Source organism: Triturus cristatus, chromosome 4_1 (assembly GCF_964204655.1).
Source record: "Triturus cristatus chromosome 4_1, aTriCri1.1, whole genome shotgun sequence".
Lineage (NCBI taxonomy): Eukaryota > Metazoa > Chordata > Amphibia > Caudata > Salamandridae > Triturus > Triturus cristatus.
Genome location: NC_140585.1, coordinates 492,174,274 through 492,191,665, shown reverse-complemented (window position 1 = coordinate 492,191,665; position 17,392 = coordinate 492,174,274). Strand labels below are relative to the sequence as shown.

Here is a 17,392-nt window from a genome sequence, read left to right as displayed (position 1 = left end):
GGAACACAAGGAAGGGCTCTTTTGTGGAAACGCACAGTAGTTACTTTATTTATGTTCACCGATGCAGAGATGAGTGAGACTGTGGGTTTTGCTTGTCCATACCTGACTAGGAGCACTTCTAGCTAGTTCTTTTTTTAAAGGTCTCTAAACAGTAGAGTACAATAAATATCATAGTAATCCTTTTCACGTGTACCAGACTAAGCCGCTCATATAATGCGCGTTCTGTGAAGACACGTGACTGCTGTTTGAAGTACAAAATGTTGTGCAGTTTTAAGAAGCAAAGGATATTAGTATCTGGATTAATTTAAAAAACTACATGGAATCCCTTTTGCCCCGTTTTTAGTGCTGTTTAGTGAAAACAAATCAATGCTTTTCTATGTAGATGAAATATAAACACTGATTTTTGCTGCTGAAGAACAGCAATGGCCAGTAACAAAAAATAAAAGGCAATATAGCATATCCCCTACAACTTTGTAGTTCAGTAATTCGTAGAATCCAATTTGCAATATACCATCACTTGGGCAGTTTATGTAATCGAGTCCCAGATTAGAAGCCTTGGTGTATATTTATTTCAAACCAAATCCTAATGTTAGAGGCAATTAATTTAAATAAAAATGAACGAGCCCTAGTCTCTATCAGAAATTAGGAAGGAGAAGTGTGAGAGTTTAAAAGGGGTACTTTAAGAATAAAAACAACTCCCGAACCCTAAATACATTTTCATTACCAATATGTATATATATTTTATTTACCAAGCTCAACCGATCCAACGTCGACATATAGTTGTGCACAGAAGGCCGCCAGCAAAGAACCAATCAGAGGACCAAAAATTTCTACAGTATGTATAAATCCTGAAAAACATAATAACAAATGCAATGTTAGATTGACGTCATACAGGCTTACTTCATTTTAAACATCTGTCTGATTTATGCACTATACTCTTTTACTTGAACAGAAAATAAATTCCTAAATGTCGTGTAGTTCCCACTAATCAGTAGGATCTGCACGTGTGTGGACAACATAAACTTTGGGCGAGGTGTCTAGACTGATGCCATGCACGTCCATAGTATATGCAGGCCTAGAGACCAGCTAGCTCACAGTGCCACCACAAGCCCCCCTAACCTAAGCAGGGAGCAAATGGTTTCTGGCAACTACTGAACATGATAACCTTGACCCCTCAGGGACCGTGGTAACAGACCTAGAACCCTTTCGCTCAGTCACTCGGGCGATCTCATTCTCCGAGAAATATACGGAGAATACACAATGGGACGTTCTTCAACATATTTATTGAGCCGACGTTATTCTTGTATAGAGTACATGTGCAGCGATGATCAATAGACAGAAGCATATGACAGTGATTACAGGCCCCAAAATAGTAAACAGAAGGTGTAGTTCCATCATGGTGCTAAGAACAGTGTATATATGCAGGCACATAAACAATATAGTAATCAGATGTACTCCTGTTATGCAATCCCTACCCTACGTGCATCCAGGGTGTGTATGTGTGAGTGTATAGCCAAAAATCCCCCTACAGGATGATCAAACCCCATTAACTGGTGGGACAGAATGTAGGACCCCGTCTTGGTCATGAACTGGACACCCCTTACCATGATGTTAGGCAGCTGCTTGCTGAAAAATCAACATGCAGGGACCTCTCAATGTCAGCAGAAGTGTCTCCCCTGGCAAATACCTGGAAATGCTTATTTATCTATAATATAAAGCTTCATTACTACGTATATATATATTCGCATTGCTTTGGGTTTGCAGTGGATGAAGATAGAATGACATTGTACAGTGTGTGCAAAGGCCTTGTACTCGGTGTTCGAGGCACCATGATAATGTCGCGCAAAGCGAAATTTTGTAAGCAAAGCAGTTTAAGAGAAACTAATCCAACATTGTCACGTACACAAATGTGTGCAAAAGATTATCGTAAAATGCTGTTGTGCTGAAAGAGGGCAATCTAAGAAAATGTGCAGCCTTGCTACATGGGCCCAACTCAGGCGCATAACACCCATTCCTCATACTAAGGCTCGACCTAAATAGCAGGCTGTATAAAATGATCTAGCATTCATATAACTTTGGTTTGACACTAATTCTGGTATTTCTACAAACCAAATAACTGATGGATTCTTCATTTACTTTGACACGTTTTTTAAAAACCTTTCCTGATTAATTTTACTTCCACTAATATGGCCATTCTTTACATAGAACTAAATGAACAAAGAAATGTATTGAAAACCCGGGCTTTATGTACATTGTAGTTGCTTGGGTGAATACTGAAAAATTCTCAGGCTTCCATATCTCGTTACAATAATATTTTGGTGTTGATGTGCAACTTTAAAAATTTTAGCACAACTGCCTCCCGGATCCCACAAGAACTAATGAGTAGGCTCCTCGCATTTCCTTCTTAGGCGAGGAACCAGTGTATTTTAGGTGAGCCACACTGCCACATTTTAAGCACACCCATTCTATTTGTCACCAAGATATTAATCAATAGTATCTCCTTAATGATTTTGTAGGTTGCTCCTCCCTCTGTCCTGATGTAGATTTAATGGCCCTCCACCTTTCCTGGGGTTTAAACGTCGAGATTTCACAGACATGTACTTGAAATCTATCCACATCTAGATCATTGAAATTCATATACTGTATCTCATAATTGTGGATTTTGTAATATGTAATATTTCGTCAGACAGGTTTAATTCAAATTATTTGTAAATATTGTATTTAATTGCACCTTTTTCCCATCTTCTCACAAGCACTCAATTGAACACTTGGGGGGAGAATTACAATAACTGGCGCATCCCTGCATATTAGCAGGGATGCGCCAGTTATTTTGCGTGACTCAAGTAACCTCTTGCGCCACCATGGATGCACCGCATTTACAATGCGGTGCACCGTGGCGCAAGGATAGACAGATGCGTGACGCATCTGTCATCATAAGGGTGACGCAGTGCTGGAGTTGTGTTGCAAGCGCGACACAACTCCAGCACTGCTCAGGGGTGCCCTGTACCTAATATGCTGCATCACTCCTTATGCCTGCTTCAAGCAGGAGTAAGGATTTGACGGAGCGGGGACGTAAAAGTGACTTAGTGAAATCTCGTATGTTTCACTGCGTCACTTTTACTGGGCTTCCTTGCGACGGAATGCCCACCCTGCATACATTATACCTGACGCAGGTATAATGAAGCGCAGGGCTTTACAACGTGACGCATCTCACTAGATGCGTCATGTAAATATGTCGCACAGTGGCGCATTGTTTACGCAGCCGCTGCGTCACAAAAGTGACTCAATGGCGGCGTAAAAGTGTCAAAAGGGGCTTGTAAATATGCCCTTTCCTTTTTTCACATGTCTTGGAGCAACTGTACTATACAAGTATGCTGCACAAATTGATTGTGTCATAAGAAATACAAAATAAATTGTGGAATTGAACTCCATTTTTCGAATCTGTGTTTGTCTTGGATGTCAATGATCTAAAATACCCTTATAAGTAATCTCATAAAAAGGCCATCATACAGTTTGAAAGACCAAGCACAAAGAAACCTAAGGTGCCTAGAGGCAAAATAAAACATCATTTTGTTCCTCTTTTTGCGAAAACAACCCAAATAAACAGTTCCTACCAAATAGAATTGCCAACTTTTTTTGTGTTCCGAGTGGTAAGTGCAACATTGCTGTCGCCAGCAACCACAGACGAACTTCCCAGAGATGCACCACGAAGCAGGTTTATAGAGGAAAGGTGGTCCTATCCATCCACATAGAAGCCGCCAAGGAAGAGACTAAATCCTGTCAGCATTCTCCAGAGCTGGTATTCAGTTCATTAGGAGCCAAAGCGTCCCAGGGTGACTCTAAGAATGTGTTCAGCAGCAATGACATATGCTGAGGACCTCAATGCCCAATGGCACAACCAAGTGCGATCCGAGGCAGAAATCCAGTACACATTCATGACTGCACAGCAGACAGCGGAATACAGGTTGTATGCAGTGAGGCCATACACGCCTGAACAATAAGAACCAATGATCATTCAGTTCTCAAAGCCGAGGTGTGCCGAAGCAGTGTATCATATACTCACGGCATTGCAGCAGAGGCAGCGCTGTCTCCATTCCGCTTTGAACTGTGACATCCACTGCAGAGCAGAAAAATTTAAATAAGAATCCCTGCCACAATTAGCAGGATAAGCATAAGGCCTCTAAAAACGGTTCCCAGCACCGAGTGTATGAATGATGGATTACCCTGAAAACTGTCTGATAGGTATTAACCAATCCAAAGCCAATACATTTAAAAAAAAGTGTGCTAGTCTCCTTGTATCAGATATAATAAATACACGGTGAAACAGCTCCCCAAAATGCAGTGGAAGTTAATAAGAAGAGGCATCTGTATTTCGGACAAGGGCCTTTCAACCTGGAGATGAAAAGTCTCTTTGGCGAATGCTGATGCCACATCCTTTTGAAAAAGCATGGCTTTCAGTTTGCCCAGAGAATCAAAGCGTACGTTGAAAACATTTATCGAAGCCCACAATGTTGCCTCCCTAACTATGAGGGCAGGTAGAAACAGTACTATGGAATTAACTGTTAGAGAAATGCGATGGCAGGTCCATTCTACAGCAGCCTTGATCGGATACATGGATTAACCAATCCGTGGATGGCTTCTCCGCAACAGTGAAAAGTGATCATTCTAGTTTTTTAATGTGTAACGTGGAATACTTTGCATTTTTCCGTGTCATTAATATGTGTCGTTCAGTTAGATCCTATGAAGAAAACAGATTGGTGGTGTTAATATAACACCACGATACATGGCAAGAATGTAAGGTTGGAAGTGTCTAGCTTTATAACACAATGGGCCAAAGTTGCGACTGTCCATGTTGTAAAATATACACGTCTTGCTGCATTATGTGAATTGTAGATGAGACTATATTGCTCAATGAATATATCCTAGAGGATAACGTGGTCATGCCATTGTCAACCACTGCCAAAGCTTTTCCTAAATTAATCCTACCAATCTCGCCCAGTCTCTGAGGAGCTTCCCGTTGAGAAACATTCGATAGTTCATTGTGTATGGCATATAAGAAGCCTAACAAGAAATCCTTAAGATCCAGGTCATGTGACAGAAGTGATAAATGTTGTTTCACCTGAGACAGTGTTGAGGTCTTTAGCAAGTCAAGGCATAACTTCCCAGCATTGATAGATGTCACAACCTTTGAGTGTTTAGATTGTACATAAAGTTGGTCAAGTCTATTGATCTTAAACCTTCTGGTGTTACCTAGGAATCTGGACTGACACCCATTAGTGTCTAAAGGCTAAACCAACCACTCCTTTCAATTTGGGTCTGATGAAATGTAAGAGCAATTGCGTAGCACGGCATCTAGTGTATCCTCACTATAGCATGTAAAGTGTTGCCAATTTTTAAAAGGTGCAAATGTGGGAATTCATGTCGTGTTCAAGTCTTTTATCTTCGCTATTCCCAGACATGATGTTTGTTGCACTGTTTTCTTCAGGAAAATCATTTGGTGTGGTATTAGGCATGCTCTAAAGAAGGCTTCAGTCCCCTGACTTTGTATCTATTGTGTCTTTCCAAAAGTTAAAACCCTGTTCAGACACCTTGGATAGATAAGAAGCAGAATATATCAGCTCGGTGTTTGAAGGCATAGTTTTCTCTGCAGATGTAGGTGCAAGCCTGTAAAAATATGAGGTTGGGTATGATGTATCAAAACCAGAAAAATAAGCAGACTTCTGTGCAAATTCTTTTGAACTACCTTGTGGTGGTGTCGGGCAGTGTTCCCATTGGGTGTAATTATAAATGGCATGTGGGATACTTGCTTTATGCAGAAAGTGGTGACCATAATGTTGATACTAGAACATATCACCGTAATTTGATGTGCCATTATACAATTCATCAGAAGAAAATACAGTTGATTGCTCTAGATCTTCCAGCAAATTATGCACTGTATCAATGTCCCAATCATCCGAAATAGTACTAGGGGTGATGAATTTATTCAAAGAAATTTTAAACCAACAAGTAATTTGCAAAAGTTCAGTAGAGCCATACACATCATACAATAGCCTGTCCCACACTATTCCTTTGGGAATTGAAACTGTTATAGTGTTGAACCAGGGACAGGTCTCTTTGTTCATTGTGCGATGATACACCAGATTTCAATACCTAGTTCAAAAGTTGTTCTGCAGAGCTTTTTGAGAGAAAATATCTATTCAGATAGTCACCAACCCAAATCTGAGGTCCAGGAATAGTAATCCAATTGTAATCCAAAGGTGTAACCAAGGTGTAACAAAGTATGTCTTTTTCAGCCAAAGACAGAGAGCATGCACTTGTAGCTTGAAAGGGAGAGGTTGCGGTAGTGGTGTCTCAGGTTCATTTGAATCCGGTGACAAGTCATTATAATCCACTAAGTAGCCAGATGCTGCGATGGCAACACGCTTCTTCGGTGTTGCGGGATGCTTCTTGTGATGCGATGCAATGCAACAGCTACAGCGGTGCCACCCTTGTTCAGTGATGCGACGACAGCGGCTGCGCCGGCGTCATGCTTCTTCTCCGTGAGTTGCGCTTCCAGCTCCTTATGATACGAAGTCCCTCAGAAGGCCCAAAACAGCAGCAGGCACTTCTAAAGAACTGGTGGTTGAAGTCTGTTGTCCCTGAGACTTCAGCAGGAGGCAAGACTTTTTTCCAAACCCTTGGAGATCCTTACACAAGTTGAATGAAAATGGACACAAAGTCCTTTCTCCTTTCTTTGGCAGTCAGGCAACCACTGCAGGCCAATCCCCCAAGCAGCACTTCAGCTTAGGGATAGTCTCTCCTCAGTTTATTGTGGTTCCAATCCTCAGCAAAGGTTTCTTCTTGTTCCCAAAGTGATCTAAAGTTCTTGGGTTGGGGTCCCAATATTTATACTAAGTTTTTCTTTGTTCTCTGAAGGCAGAGAGGCCTTTGCCTAGCCCAAACCAGTTCTGGTCAATCCTGGAGCACTTTGTTTACATGACTTCTTCTTTCCTTTCAGAGTGCAGGGCAGAGATATCAGACACACCACAGGAGGTGGAACCAGCATTGTGGGGGGAAGGCACAGCCCTATTCAGGTCCCAGGTTCAAGTCCTCCCTCCCATCTAGATGCAGATCTCTCAATTCACCACTGGGCTGCCTCACCCTGTCTTCATGAATTCCCCAGCCCTGTCACTCAAACTCCAGACAAGGAATACACAGCTTAGCAGAGGCAGGTTTGAATGGTTAGACAAGAAAATACCTACTTTCTAAAAGTGGTATTTTCAAACACAGAACGTTAAAACCAACTTCACTAAAAGATGTATTTTGTCATTCTGAGTTCAGGCATACTAAATCAGAAATTTCTACCATGATCCCTGAGTCAGTTAGGATTATAAGATGTAATAATCAAACTGCCTATTCAGGCCTATGGAAAACAGGTAGCCTTGCAATAGTGAAAAACTAAAATGGCTGTAATTCACTATTAGAACATGCCACACACACCAGGGCATGCCATACCTTATCCTTACAATGCACCCTGCCCTTGGGCCTACCATAGGGGTGTCTGATATGAAGAAAAGGGAAGGTTTAGGGACTGGCAAGCGGGTGCACTTGCCCAGTCAGCATGACAGTACCAGACTGCATGCAGGCTCTGCAATGGCAGGCCTTTTTTTTATTTATTTTTTTATTAAATTTTCACAACAGCATAGATAATTGAACGAGCTTAACAAGGCATACATGAAGATAGAAAAAGAAAAGTTAACACAATTGAGAAAGAAAAGTTTGTCTTCTCTTCTAAGACTGAATCCAGTTGCTAATAGGGGCCCAGATATTTAAACCTAGAGCTCTCTTTTTCTTCCCTTTTAGCCGATACACAGCTTGCTCTAGCTGATAAGTATTCAACAATTTCGATTGCCATTGTATAAATGATGGAGAGTCAGAATCAAGCCAGTGGGAAGTGATACAGTATCGAAAAATAGACATAGATATAAATAAAAAGCCTTCTTCAGCAATTGTCCATGCTTTAACAGGATTTGATTGAACACCACAAATGACAAATTCAGCAGAAAGAATAACGGATGAATTCATAATATTATTCAAAAACATTTGGATTTCGGAAATAAATTGAGTTAGCTTTGGACAGAAAAAAAACATATGTGCGGCATTTGCACCAAGAAGATTACATCGGCTACATTTATCACCCCTATTAGCTTTCCATTTCATCAATTTAGCTGGAGTATAATATAGATCAAAAATACTCATAAAGAATTGGCTTTTAAAAGATCCATTAATTAGAACTAAATCAAATAAATATAGAGCATCAGATAAGTTAATAATCTCTATACCCAAATCCTTTTGCCATTTTAAATTGAACAAATCAAGATTGTCTTCCTTCCGGGTCAGCATAGTCTGATACATTATGCCAATTCTATTTTGTTTCTTACAACATTCGAGTATATCAATTTTCCTAATGTTATTAGTATATAACAAGTTCTTGGTGAGTAGAAAACTACGTATTTGCAAGTACTTAAAAAAATCTTTTTGAGGAACATTATAGTTTTGTTGTAAATACAAAAATGAAACAAATCGTCCTTCTTGATAAAGATCGCCTAAATTAAACATATTAAGTCTTTGCCATTGCTGAAGAATCTGATCTGAGAATATTGATGGCAGAATCGAATTATTATACAATGGTGTATAATAGGTAATGTTATTAAAGCAAAACTTTTTCTTACATTGTCTCCATACCTGAAAAATGGTCAATATAACTTTAAATCTTGTTTTTTTATAGTAACTTGGTTCTGAAAAACGTACAAGGCATTGACGTGCTTGCACACCTAAGATCATTTCATAAATAGTTGGATAAGTAAGGTCCTTGGGTGGTGATTCTTGAAAAATTAGGACTCTCATAAATTTAAGTGATATCGCCAAGTAGTATAACCGGAAATCTGGTAGTCCCCAACCTCCTCTATAAGTAGGGAGTGAACACCACTTGAAAGATCGCCTAGCTCTCTTATATCCCCAGAAAAATCTTGAAAATATTCTATCTATTTTTGTAAATAAAGTAGAGGGAAATAATAATGGTATGGTGCGAAAAAAATAAAGAAATTTGGGGAAAAAGAGCATCTTGATTACATTGGTACGACCATAAAGGGAGAGATGGAGATTATTTAACCTTTCGAGAGATCTAGAAGTTGAGACGAGTAGTGGGTCGAGATTAAGATTAACAATATCCTCAACCTTAGCAGAAATTGTTACGCCCAAATATAGGGCTGTTTTAGCATATGTCAGGTCCGTTGGTAGACTAGCATTAGAGTGAATTATTTGTGTTTTGGCTATATTTAATTTATATCCAGAATATAAACCAAATTCTCGAGCTGCCTCTACAATTTTAGGAAATGCCAGACTGATATCTGAAGTAGCAATCGCGACATCATCAGCATATGCAAAGATTTTATACTCTACTTGATGAATTATAACCGGTAGGATATTTTCCTGATGTATTAGTTTTTGCAAATAAGACTCAATATAAAGTGCGAATAAAGGAGGCGAACATGGGCACCCTTGCCTGGTCCCCCTTGTTATTGATAATATAGTAGATGTCTCAGAAGCAATACGAATTACAGCCTTGGGTTGATTATATAAGGCTTTAAGAGCAGATAGAAATTCAGCCGGGAATTTTTTCCAGATCAGTACTTGCCAAAGGAAACCCCAATCAACCCTATCAAATGCCTTCTCAGCATCAAGTAAGACAATTCCGACTGGGGATCCCGTGGCTTGCGCCCAATCTAGCAAAGTAATGATCCTTCTAACATGATCAGTTGTATCTCTCTTTTTAATGAATCCATGTTGCGACTCAGCCACTAAATTTGGCATTAAATCATTTAATCTATTAGCTAATATTTTAGAGAAGATTTTACTGTCTGATGTTATTAAGGATATAGGTCTGTATGATCCAAGATCCATAGGATCCTTCCCTTTTTTTTTTAATACGACAAAAGTGGCTAGAGACCATGATGGAGGTGGCCGACCATTAAATGCTTCTTGAAATATTTTCAATAACTCTGGTTGTAACATATTACGGAATGTTCGATAAAATTCTAGAGGGATATTGTCTGGTCCGACCGCTTTACCAGATGCCAAGCCTAGAATAGCCCCTTCTATCTCTTCCCAAGTAACTGAAACGATTAGTGTATTTTTTTGAACTTCCGTAAGAGAGGAGAGATGTTCAATTTCCGGAAGATAGTTGGCAGCATCTTCACAAACACTAGTACCGTCATTTGATCGATTGTACAAAGATTGATAGAAATTTCGGAATGCTTCTAAGACATCAGACTTGGATTCCTGAATAACCCCTTCCATATCCAATATTTGAGATATATCCGTAGCGGTTGCTTTCTGTCTCAATCTCTGGGCTAATATTCTGCCGGTTTGTTCACCTAATTCATAACAGTCCTTTTTAAATAATTTGTACTTCTCAGCTACCTGATTGGCTAAGAAAGAGTAAACAGTCGACCGTGCAGTGGCCAGCAATTTTTGAGCTTCTTGTATCGCTAAACCCAGCCTAACACAAGAGGCTAATTTGATTTCTGCTTGCCTTATTCGATCCAGACTCTCTCTGAATGCGGCTAATTGTTTCTTTTTACGAAGATTCGAATAACTCAGGGTCTCACCCCTTATTACCGATTTAAAAGTATCCCATACCATTTGTACAGAGGCAGTATTATTATTCTTCGCAAAAAATTCCTTGATTACCAGGGCCATATGAGCTAAATAATCTTGATCTAGCAATAAATTTCTCTGAAATGTCCACGGTCTTTTTTGTAAAGAGGCAGAATGAGAAAGCAACAAATCTAAGACAATAGGATTGTGATCAGAGATGATTTGGGGTAGAACTTCAATACTGCTATTACTGACAAGTTGAGTAGAAATAAAAAAATAATCCAGGCATACAAATTTTTGGTGTGGGGCCGAGAAGTAAGTAAAGCCTGATTCTAAAGGTCTAAATTTGTTCCAGACATCAACCAGTCCGTTATTAAATGTTAATTCTCTAAGAGCTTTAAACGTTTGAGGTTTCCGATCTCTATAATTCCTAAAATTCCTAATATTACAATCAGCATTAATATTAATGTTGAAATTGCCACATAAGATTAAAGGATGATCCCAAACTGCTAGTTCAGAATTAATTGTATTAAATACCTCCTTATCGTCTAAATTCGGCCCGTATAAAGAACAGATAGTCAATTTATTCCCATCAATAATAATTTCTGCAATCCCCCATCTCCCCCATTTGTCGCCTAAAGATCTAGTACATTTCCCAATCCCGCGTTTTGTAAGAATAGCGACACCTCTAGTTATTCCCATTTGTTTAGAACAGACTAGTAACTCTAGGTCAAGATTTTTGAACAAATTCCTCTTGGACCAAGGGATATGTGTCTCCTGTAGACATAAGATATCAATTTGAAGAAGTTGAATCAAGTGTCGCAGTATCCCCACCTTTTTAAAATCATTCAGACCATTAACATTAAGAGAACAAATTTTAATTTTCCTCACCATATTGAAAATTTTTGAAGAGTACCATCAATCGTAACCGATTTAATTGAATCAAAAAAGCCTTTGCCGATAAACTCTCACATAACGTATAAAGATCAACCCACCAAAGTTTGTATAGCCCATCTCAATCATCACTGCTGTTTTATGCCACACCACCCACCACCAACCCCACCACCCCCACCACCACCTCAACCCCCAGGTTGAGGACCACCCACCCAACCCCCTCCCCCACACATGAGGCTCAGGAACTAACAGTTCCTGTGTAAGATGGAATGCCATATCTCTCTGGCTCCGACCCTTACCAAAAAAAAACAGAATTCTGAAAGCAGATAGCGCTACGCTAGACAGATACATATATAAAATGTCCAATATCTAGCACTGACCATATGTTATAACATGAGTAAAAACTCTTTAGCTTTGATCTCTGAGAAAAAGAATTTTGTTTGATCTTTCCATACAACTTTAAGTTTGGCGGGATTCTGAAGATAAACCGTGGCCCCTTTCTGCTGAAATTGAGGTATTAGCTGTCTAAGCTGCCATTGCTGGGCCACTGTTGACTGGCAGAAATCTGGCCGTACGAAAAAAGTACAGCCTTTGGCAGATATCTTCTTTTCAGGTTTTGCTAACATTGAGAGTTCCTCTCTTGCAAGAAAGTTATTAAAACTGACAAGAATTGCTCGCGGATATGGCTGGTCACCCTGTCGAGTATTCTTCATAGAAAATGGGAAGCGATGGGCTCTTTGAATCTCCTTTGTCCAATCCCATGTTTTTAGATCAGGGAGGGCTTCCTTTAGAAGTTCAATAATGAATTGTCTAGTATCTAGTCCTTCTTTCTTTTCAGGAATGCCCAAAAATCGCAGGCTGTTTCTTTGAGCCTGATTTTCTAGCCCGGTTAACTTATAAGATAAATCATCCCTTTGTGCTTTGACGCTCTCCAGTTCAGTTTTCTGAGTTCGAGACTCCTCCTCTAGCACCGAAATACGAGTCTCGGCTTCTGTGACTCTATCAGCGGTCTCCGTTGAGACCTTAATCACTCTACGAATAGAATTCTTTAATTTAGCACATGTAGCTTGAGTACGTAAATTTTCCGCTTTACTTTCTGCACGGTGTATCATCATAGTGTTGTATATAGTGGTTAACGTAATTTCTGGAGGGCTTTCACTTAAATTAGATCTGTCTTGAATATTAGTCGATACATCTTCCATTTCGACCTCAGATCTGTTTTTTAGCGCTGGATTGTCAGGAGCTGAAGAGGGGGATCCCCCAACCTCGATTCTGAGTTTAGTTGTAGCTCGATTATGAGATCCCCTCTTCTTTAGTTTTTTAATTGTCGCAATACTTGTACTTGGTGAGACACCATCATCATCGTCTTCCCCGACAACACTGCTCTCTGCAGTATAATCTGCCCACTCCTTACTGTGATTTGGACTAGGACTGTCATCCGATGTGCAGTCAGATAGGGAGTAGAAGTTTTCACCTGCTTCTTGACTGGTTATGGCTCTTTCTAGGATATTTAAATCTGAATTAATGGGATTTTCGACTAACCCATTAGATTGTAAAATATTACTTAGAACTCCGACTCCCACAACCCCTTGCGGGCCAGAATCCTGATTGTCTAGTTGCACCGCTATGTTTGAAGCAGCAATATTGGTTTCAAAGATAATATCTGCAGTTGCTGGCTCAAGAATTTCAGATATAGGTGTTGGTGAAACAATATCTCTCTGTTTCTCATTTTTTTCCCCAAAGAAATGATGTATCGGGGTGAGCCCTTGATTTACAGCAGATTGAGGCAGGGAGTCTTTCTCCAAAGTGCCTACAGCGGTAAGACTTGCTCCTTTGTCAGCAGTAAAGGGTATAGATTTATTCAAATCTGGTTGAGATGAGGCACCCTTTCCCTCAGCGGGTTGTTTAATCCGCACACTCCGAGTATGAGGCTTTGACTGGTTTTTTGGTGGCATACTTTGAGAACTCGGCGAGGTACTACCCCCGTGTATTATTGACCAGTGAGCGCCAGTGAAACCAAAATAGCGCCAAAACAAAAAACAGTTCCGGTACTCGTGAGCAAAAAGCAACATTTAATGCAGATTTCTAATTAATTAGTGCTATAGATAGATTAAAGTTCAGGAAAATTTAGTTGTGGTAGACTCTCATTCCTCTCCTCTCCTCTGAGTACAATGTCTTTAACAGTGAGTCGAGATATATGTATCCATGCAGCGACACAATGTTGCAAGCCTCTTTCTTAAAGCCACAGTGCAGTTGGTACCAATATTCTTCTTTCTACGATTTTCAAAAAGCGGAACCGGAGGCTCCCACAGACGCCGTCCACTTCAATCTCAAAACAGAGAGGAACTCAGGTCGCGCTGCGCCACCCACACAGTCAAACAGTTTCAGCTCACTCACGCTTCTCTCCGAAAGAAAAAGCGGCTCCACAGCCTCACCCCGAACGGCGGTGTCTCCCGAAGCGTCCGCCTCCGAGTCAACGTCCGTGCTCAAGCCGTAGTCCGATTCCCGCCTCAAGACCGCAATCCTTCCCTGCGAAATCTCCACAGCACCACAGCACCACACGGGGCTCCAACAACGGCTAGCTCCTCTGCCCCCCAGCGGTGCAGATCAGTCTCCCTGACTCATCCGGTCCACATGGCAGCGTCTTAGGTAAGAAAGCTCCAAAATAACGCTCTTCGTTTCCACCGGGTACGGAGCCAGAGTGAAGAGCTGCTTACACAGCCCACGCCACGGCCGCCATCTTGCCTCAGCAATGGCAGGCCTTACACACACTTTTACAGGCTGCTTCTGTGGGTGGCACAACCAGTGCTGCAAGCCCACTAGCAATATTTGGATTACCAGCCCTGGGCAATCCTGGTGCACTGTACTAGGGTCTGACAGGTAAACCAAACCAACTAGACATGGAATCACAAATTCATACATCAATTTACAATAGGGAGCACATGCACTGTGGCACTGGACAGCAGTGACACAGTGCCCAAAGCATCTAACACCAGCAAAAACACATGAGGCAACAACAAAAATGGAAGGGAGACCCATGCCAAGGTGCCAGGTCTAACACATGTCCCCTCCAGCTGAAATGCGGGGAGAACTACTCTACCTCCTGGGAGTTCTCATCACTAAGGCGGAAAAATTTGGACAGACCATCAGCGTTCTGTACCAGGGCGGTGTTCCACCGTGACATCTATCCCCTGTAGGGAAATGGACCACCTCAACAACTTTGGATTCTCACCCCTCATCTGCATCAACCATCTGAGGGGCCTGTGGTCTGTCTGAACACGGAAGTGAGTCCGAAACAGGTAGGGTCTCAGCTTCTTCGGTGCCCAGACCACAGCAAATGCCTCACGCTCAATAGCACTCCACCTCTGTTCCCGTGGAAGTAACCTCCTACTGATGAAGGCTACGGGTTGATCTAGGCCCTCCTCATTCATCTGTGCCAGAACAGCCCCCACACCATGCTCTGAAGCGTCTGTTTGTACTATGAACTCTCTGGAGAAGCTGGGTGCCAAAAGCACAGGCGCCGTGCACATAGCAGTTTTTAGGGCCTCAAAAGCTTTCTGACAGGTGTCAGTCCAAATCACTCTCTTAGGCTGCTTCCTGGAAGTCAGCGCAGCCAAGGGTGCAACAATGTTGCCATACCCCTTGACAAACCTCCTTTAGTAACCCGTGAGTCCTAAAAAGGCTCTCACCTCTGTCTGGGTTTTGGGCGGCTCCCAAGCCAGGATGGTTTCAATCATGGGCTGCAGGGGCGCCACCTGGCTGCTTCCCACCTAGTGTCCCAAGTACACCATGGAACCCTGCCCGATATGGCACTTACTCGCCTTGATCGTGAGGCCTGCCCTCCGTAGCGCCATCTATACTTCCCAGAGGTGGCGCAGCTGTTCTTCCCAACTGGCACTGAACACTGCGATGTCATCCAGGTAGGCGGCACTGAACTCATCCAGTCCAGCGAACACATGGTTGACCAACCTCTGAAAGGTGGCAGGGGCATTCTTCATCCAAAGGGCATAACCCGAAACTGGTAGTGCCCATCTGGTGTGGAGAATGCTGACCTCTCTCTTGCCCCATCAGTCAAGGCGATCTGCCAGTACCCAGATGTTAGGTCAAACGTGCTGAGGTACCGTGCAGCCCCTAGCCGATCTATGAGCTCATCAGCTCTGGGGATGGGGTGGCGTCAGTCTTGGTGACTGAATTGAGCTCTCGGTAGTCCACACAGAACCGGAGTTCTGGTGTGGCACCCGGTGCGTCAGCCTTTGGGACCAAGACCACTGGGCTGGCCTGTAGGAAAGTAGGATCTGCTTCACATGTTTACCCCCACTTTTTGCTGGTGTTTCACTGTTTTCCGACTTTAGTCTGGCTGGAACCCTGCTATTCAGGGCCCCAGCCTAGCTGCTTCCTCTTTAAAATGATTCCATGTACTTTAGGTACAGTTCATATTGGATCTGAGGTCCCCTTATATGGTATACTATGTACCCAGGGCATAGTTACCCCAGAGACCTACCAGGGGCTGAAGCATGTATTATGCCACCCCTGGAAAGCCACCCAAAATGACACCACAGGTCTGCTACTGCAGCCTGAGTAAGGTGGTGCATGCACCCCTTACTGAGAAATAGGTTAACTATATCTCACCATATACTGCACATACAAACCTATCAGTCACCCCTATGGCCGGCCTTATCAATCCTGAAGGCAGGGTGCTTGGTTATATGTGAGAGGGTGCCCAGGCATGAGCTGAGCCCCTCTGCAGCCTTTGGAATCTCTTCTCCGGCGTTGTCAGTAGTGCAGCCTGACCATATACTCTTAAGTGCATTATAACCAAACGGTAAATGCTAACTTTGGACTGACTGCACTGAAACATGTCGTATTTGGTGTCAAACACCTTGAAATCATACCCCCACACCAGTAACTGGTGTGGGAGTATGATCCCACCTTTCTAGAGGAAGAGACATGACAGCACTGGTATACCCGGAAGAAATTTAATAGAGCCCTGGCAACACAAAATCGATGCTACAGCCACAGACACAGGTCTGGCCTCCTGCTGCTGACCGAAACTCTGGCAGGGGAGGCCTGGACAATAGGTTTCCTGTCACAGGAAGGTGTATCTATATAAAAAGAGAAGAGGGGGGGACAAGGAGCTTGTTATGGTCCAGTGTCTATGCTCCGTGTATCGTCTGTATCAATCAAAAAAGGAGACACTGTTCCAAAAAAGTAGAGAACAAAAAGGAAACTAAAAAAGCGTGAGAAAAGAGGGTCCTAGGCTATATAAGACCCAAGTGTTGGAAGGGGAAGCAGAGCTTATTTTCTCTTGTTGCCCTCACACACCCCGGAAGGTGTCATGCTTCATCATCGGGCGTTTTGCTCCTCGTCGGACCGGCGCTGCAGTGCCCTACGGGTCCCCCGAAGAGTCACTTTAGCGGAGATCTTTTTAGAGAAAACGCCGTTTGGTGCATGCGGGTGTGTGGTTTGGGTCCTAAAAGTAGTAGTGGTGCAGTCGTGTGTGTGATGTGGTAAATTAAAATTGTCTAAGGGTTGCTTGAAAAGTATTGTTTAATAAAGACAAAGGAATGGCACCCTTGACAAACTAAAAAAACCCGTAGGTTAGGTGTTACCCTAATGGGGTTAATGTCCCATCAGGTAACTAAAATGTAGTCAATGTGGTCGACATGTTTCCCTCCCCTGCGGTCCAAACGGATCGCTGGCGCTTCCTCAGGACCAGCTAACAAGTGCAGTGTGAATAAAAGTGATCTGGGGTATAATACCCGCAGTGTATATCCGGGCGTTCAGGGATTCAATGGCCCTGCTATCTGTTATGTCAGATTGAAAGTCGCTCCTGGATATAAGCCCAGGTGAACATAAAAGA

At 42.2% G+C, this 17,392-nt stretch overlaps 1 protein-coding gene across 4 annotated transcripts in view; it reads right to left on the bottom strand.

Annotated features, from left to right (window-relative positions):
* LOC146855138 (solute carrier organic anion transporter family member 1A2-like) overlaps positions 1-17,392 on the bottom strand; it is a 643,199-nt gene that overhangs the window by 324,992 nt on the left and 300,815 nt on the right. For all 4 annotated transcript variants that reach the window (XM_085650570.1, XM_085650572.1, XM_085650571.1 and 1 more), the window contains one exon: positions 750-848. In XM_085650570.1, the coding sequence (XP_085506696.1) occupies positions 750-848 (99 nt within the window). The remainder of the gene's footprint in view (positions 1-749; positions 849-17,392) is intronic.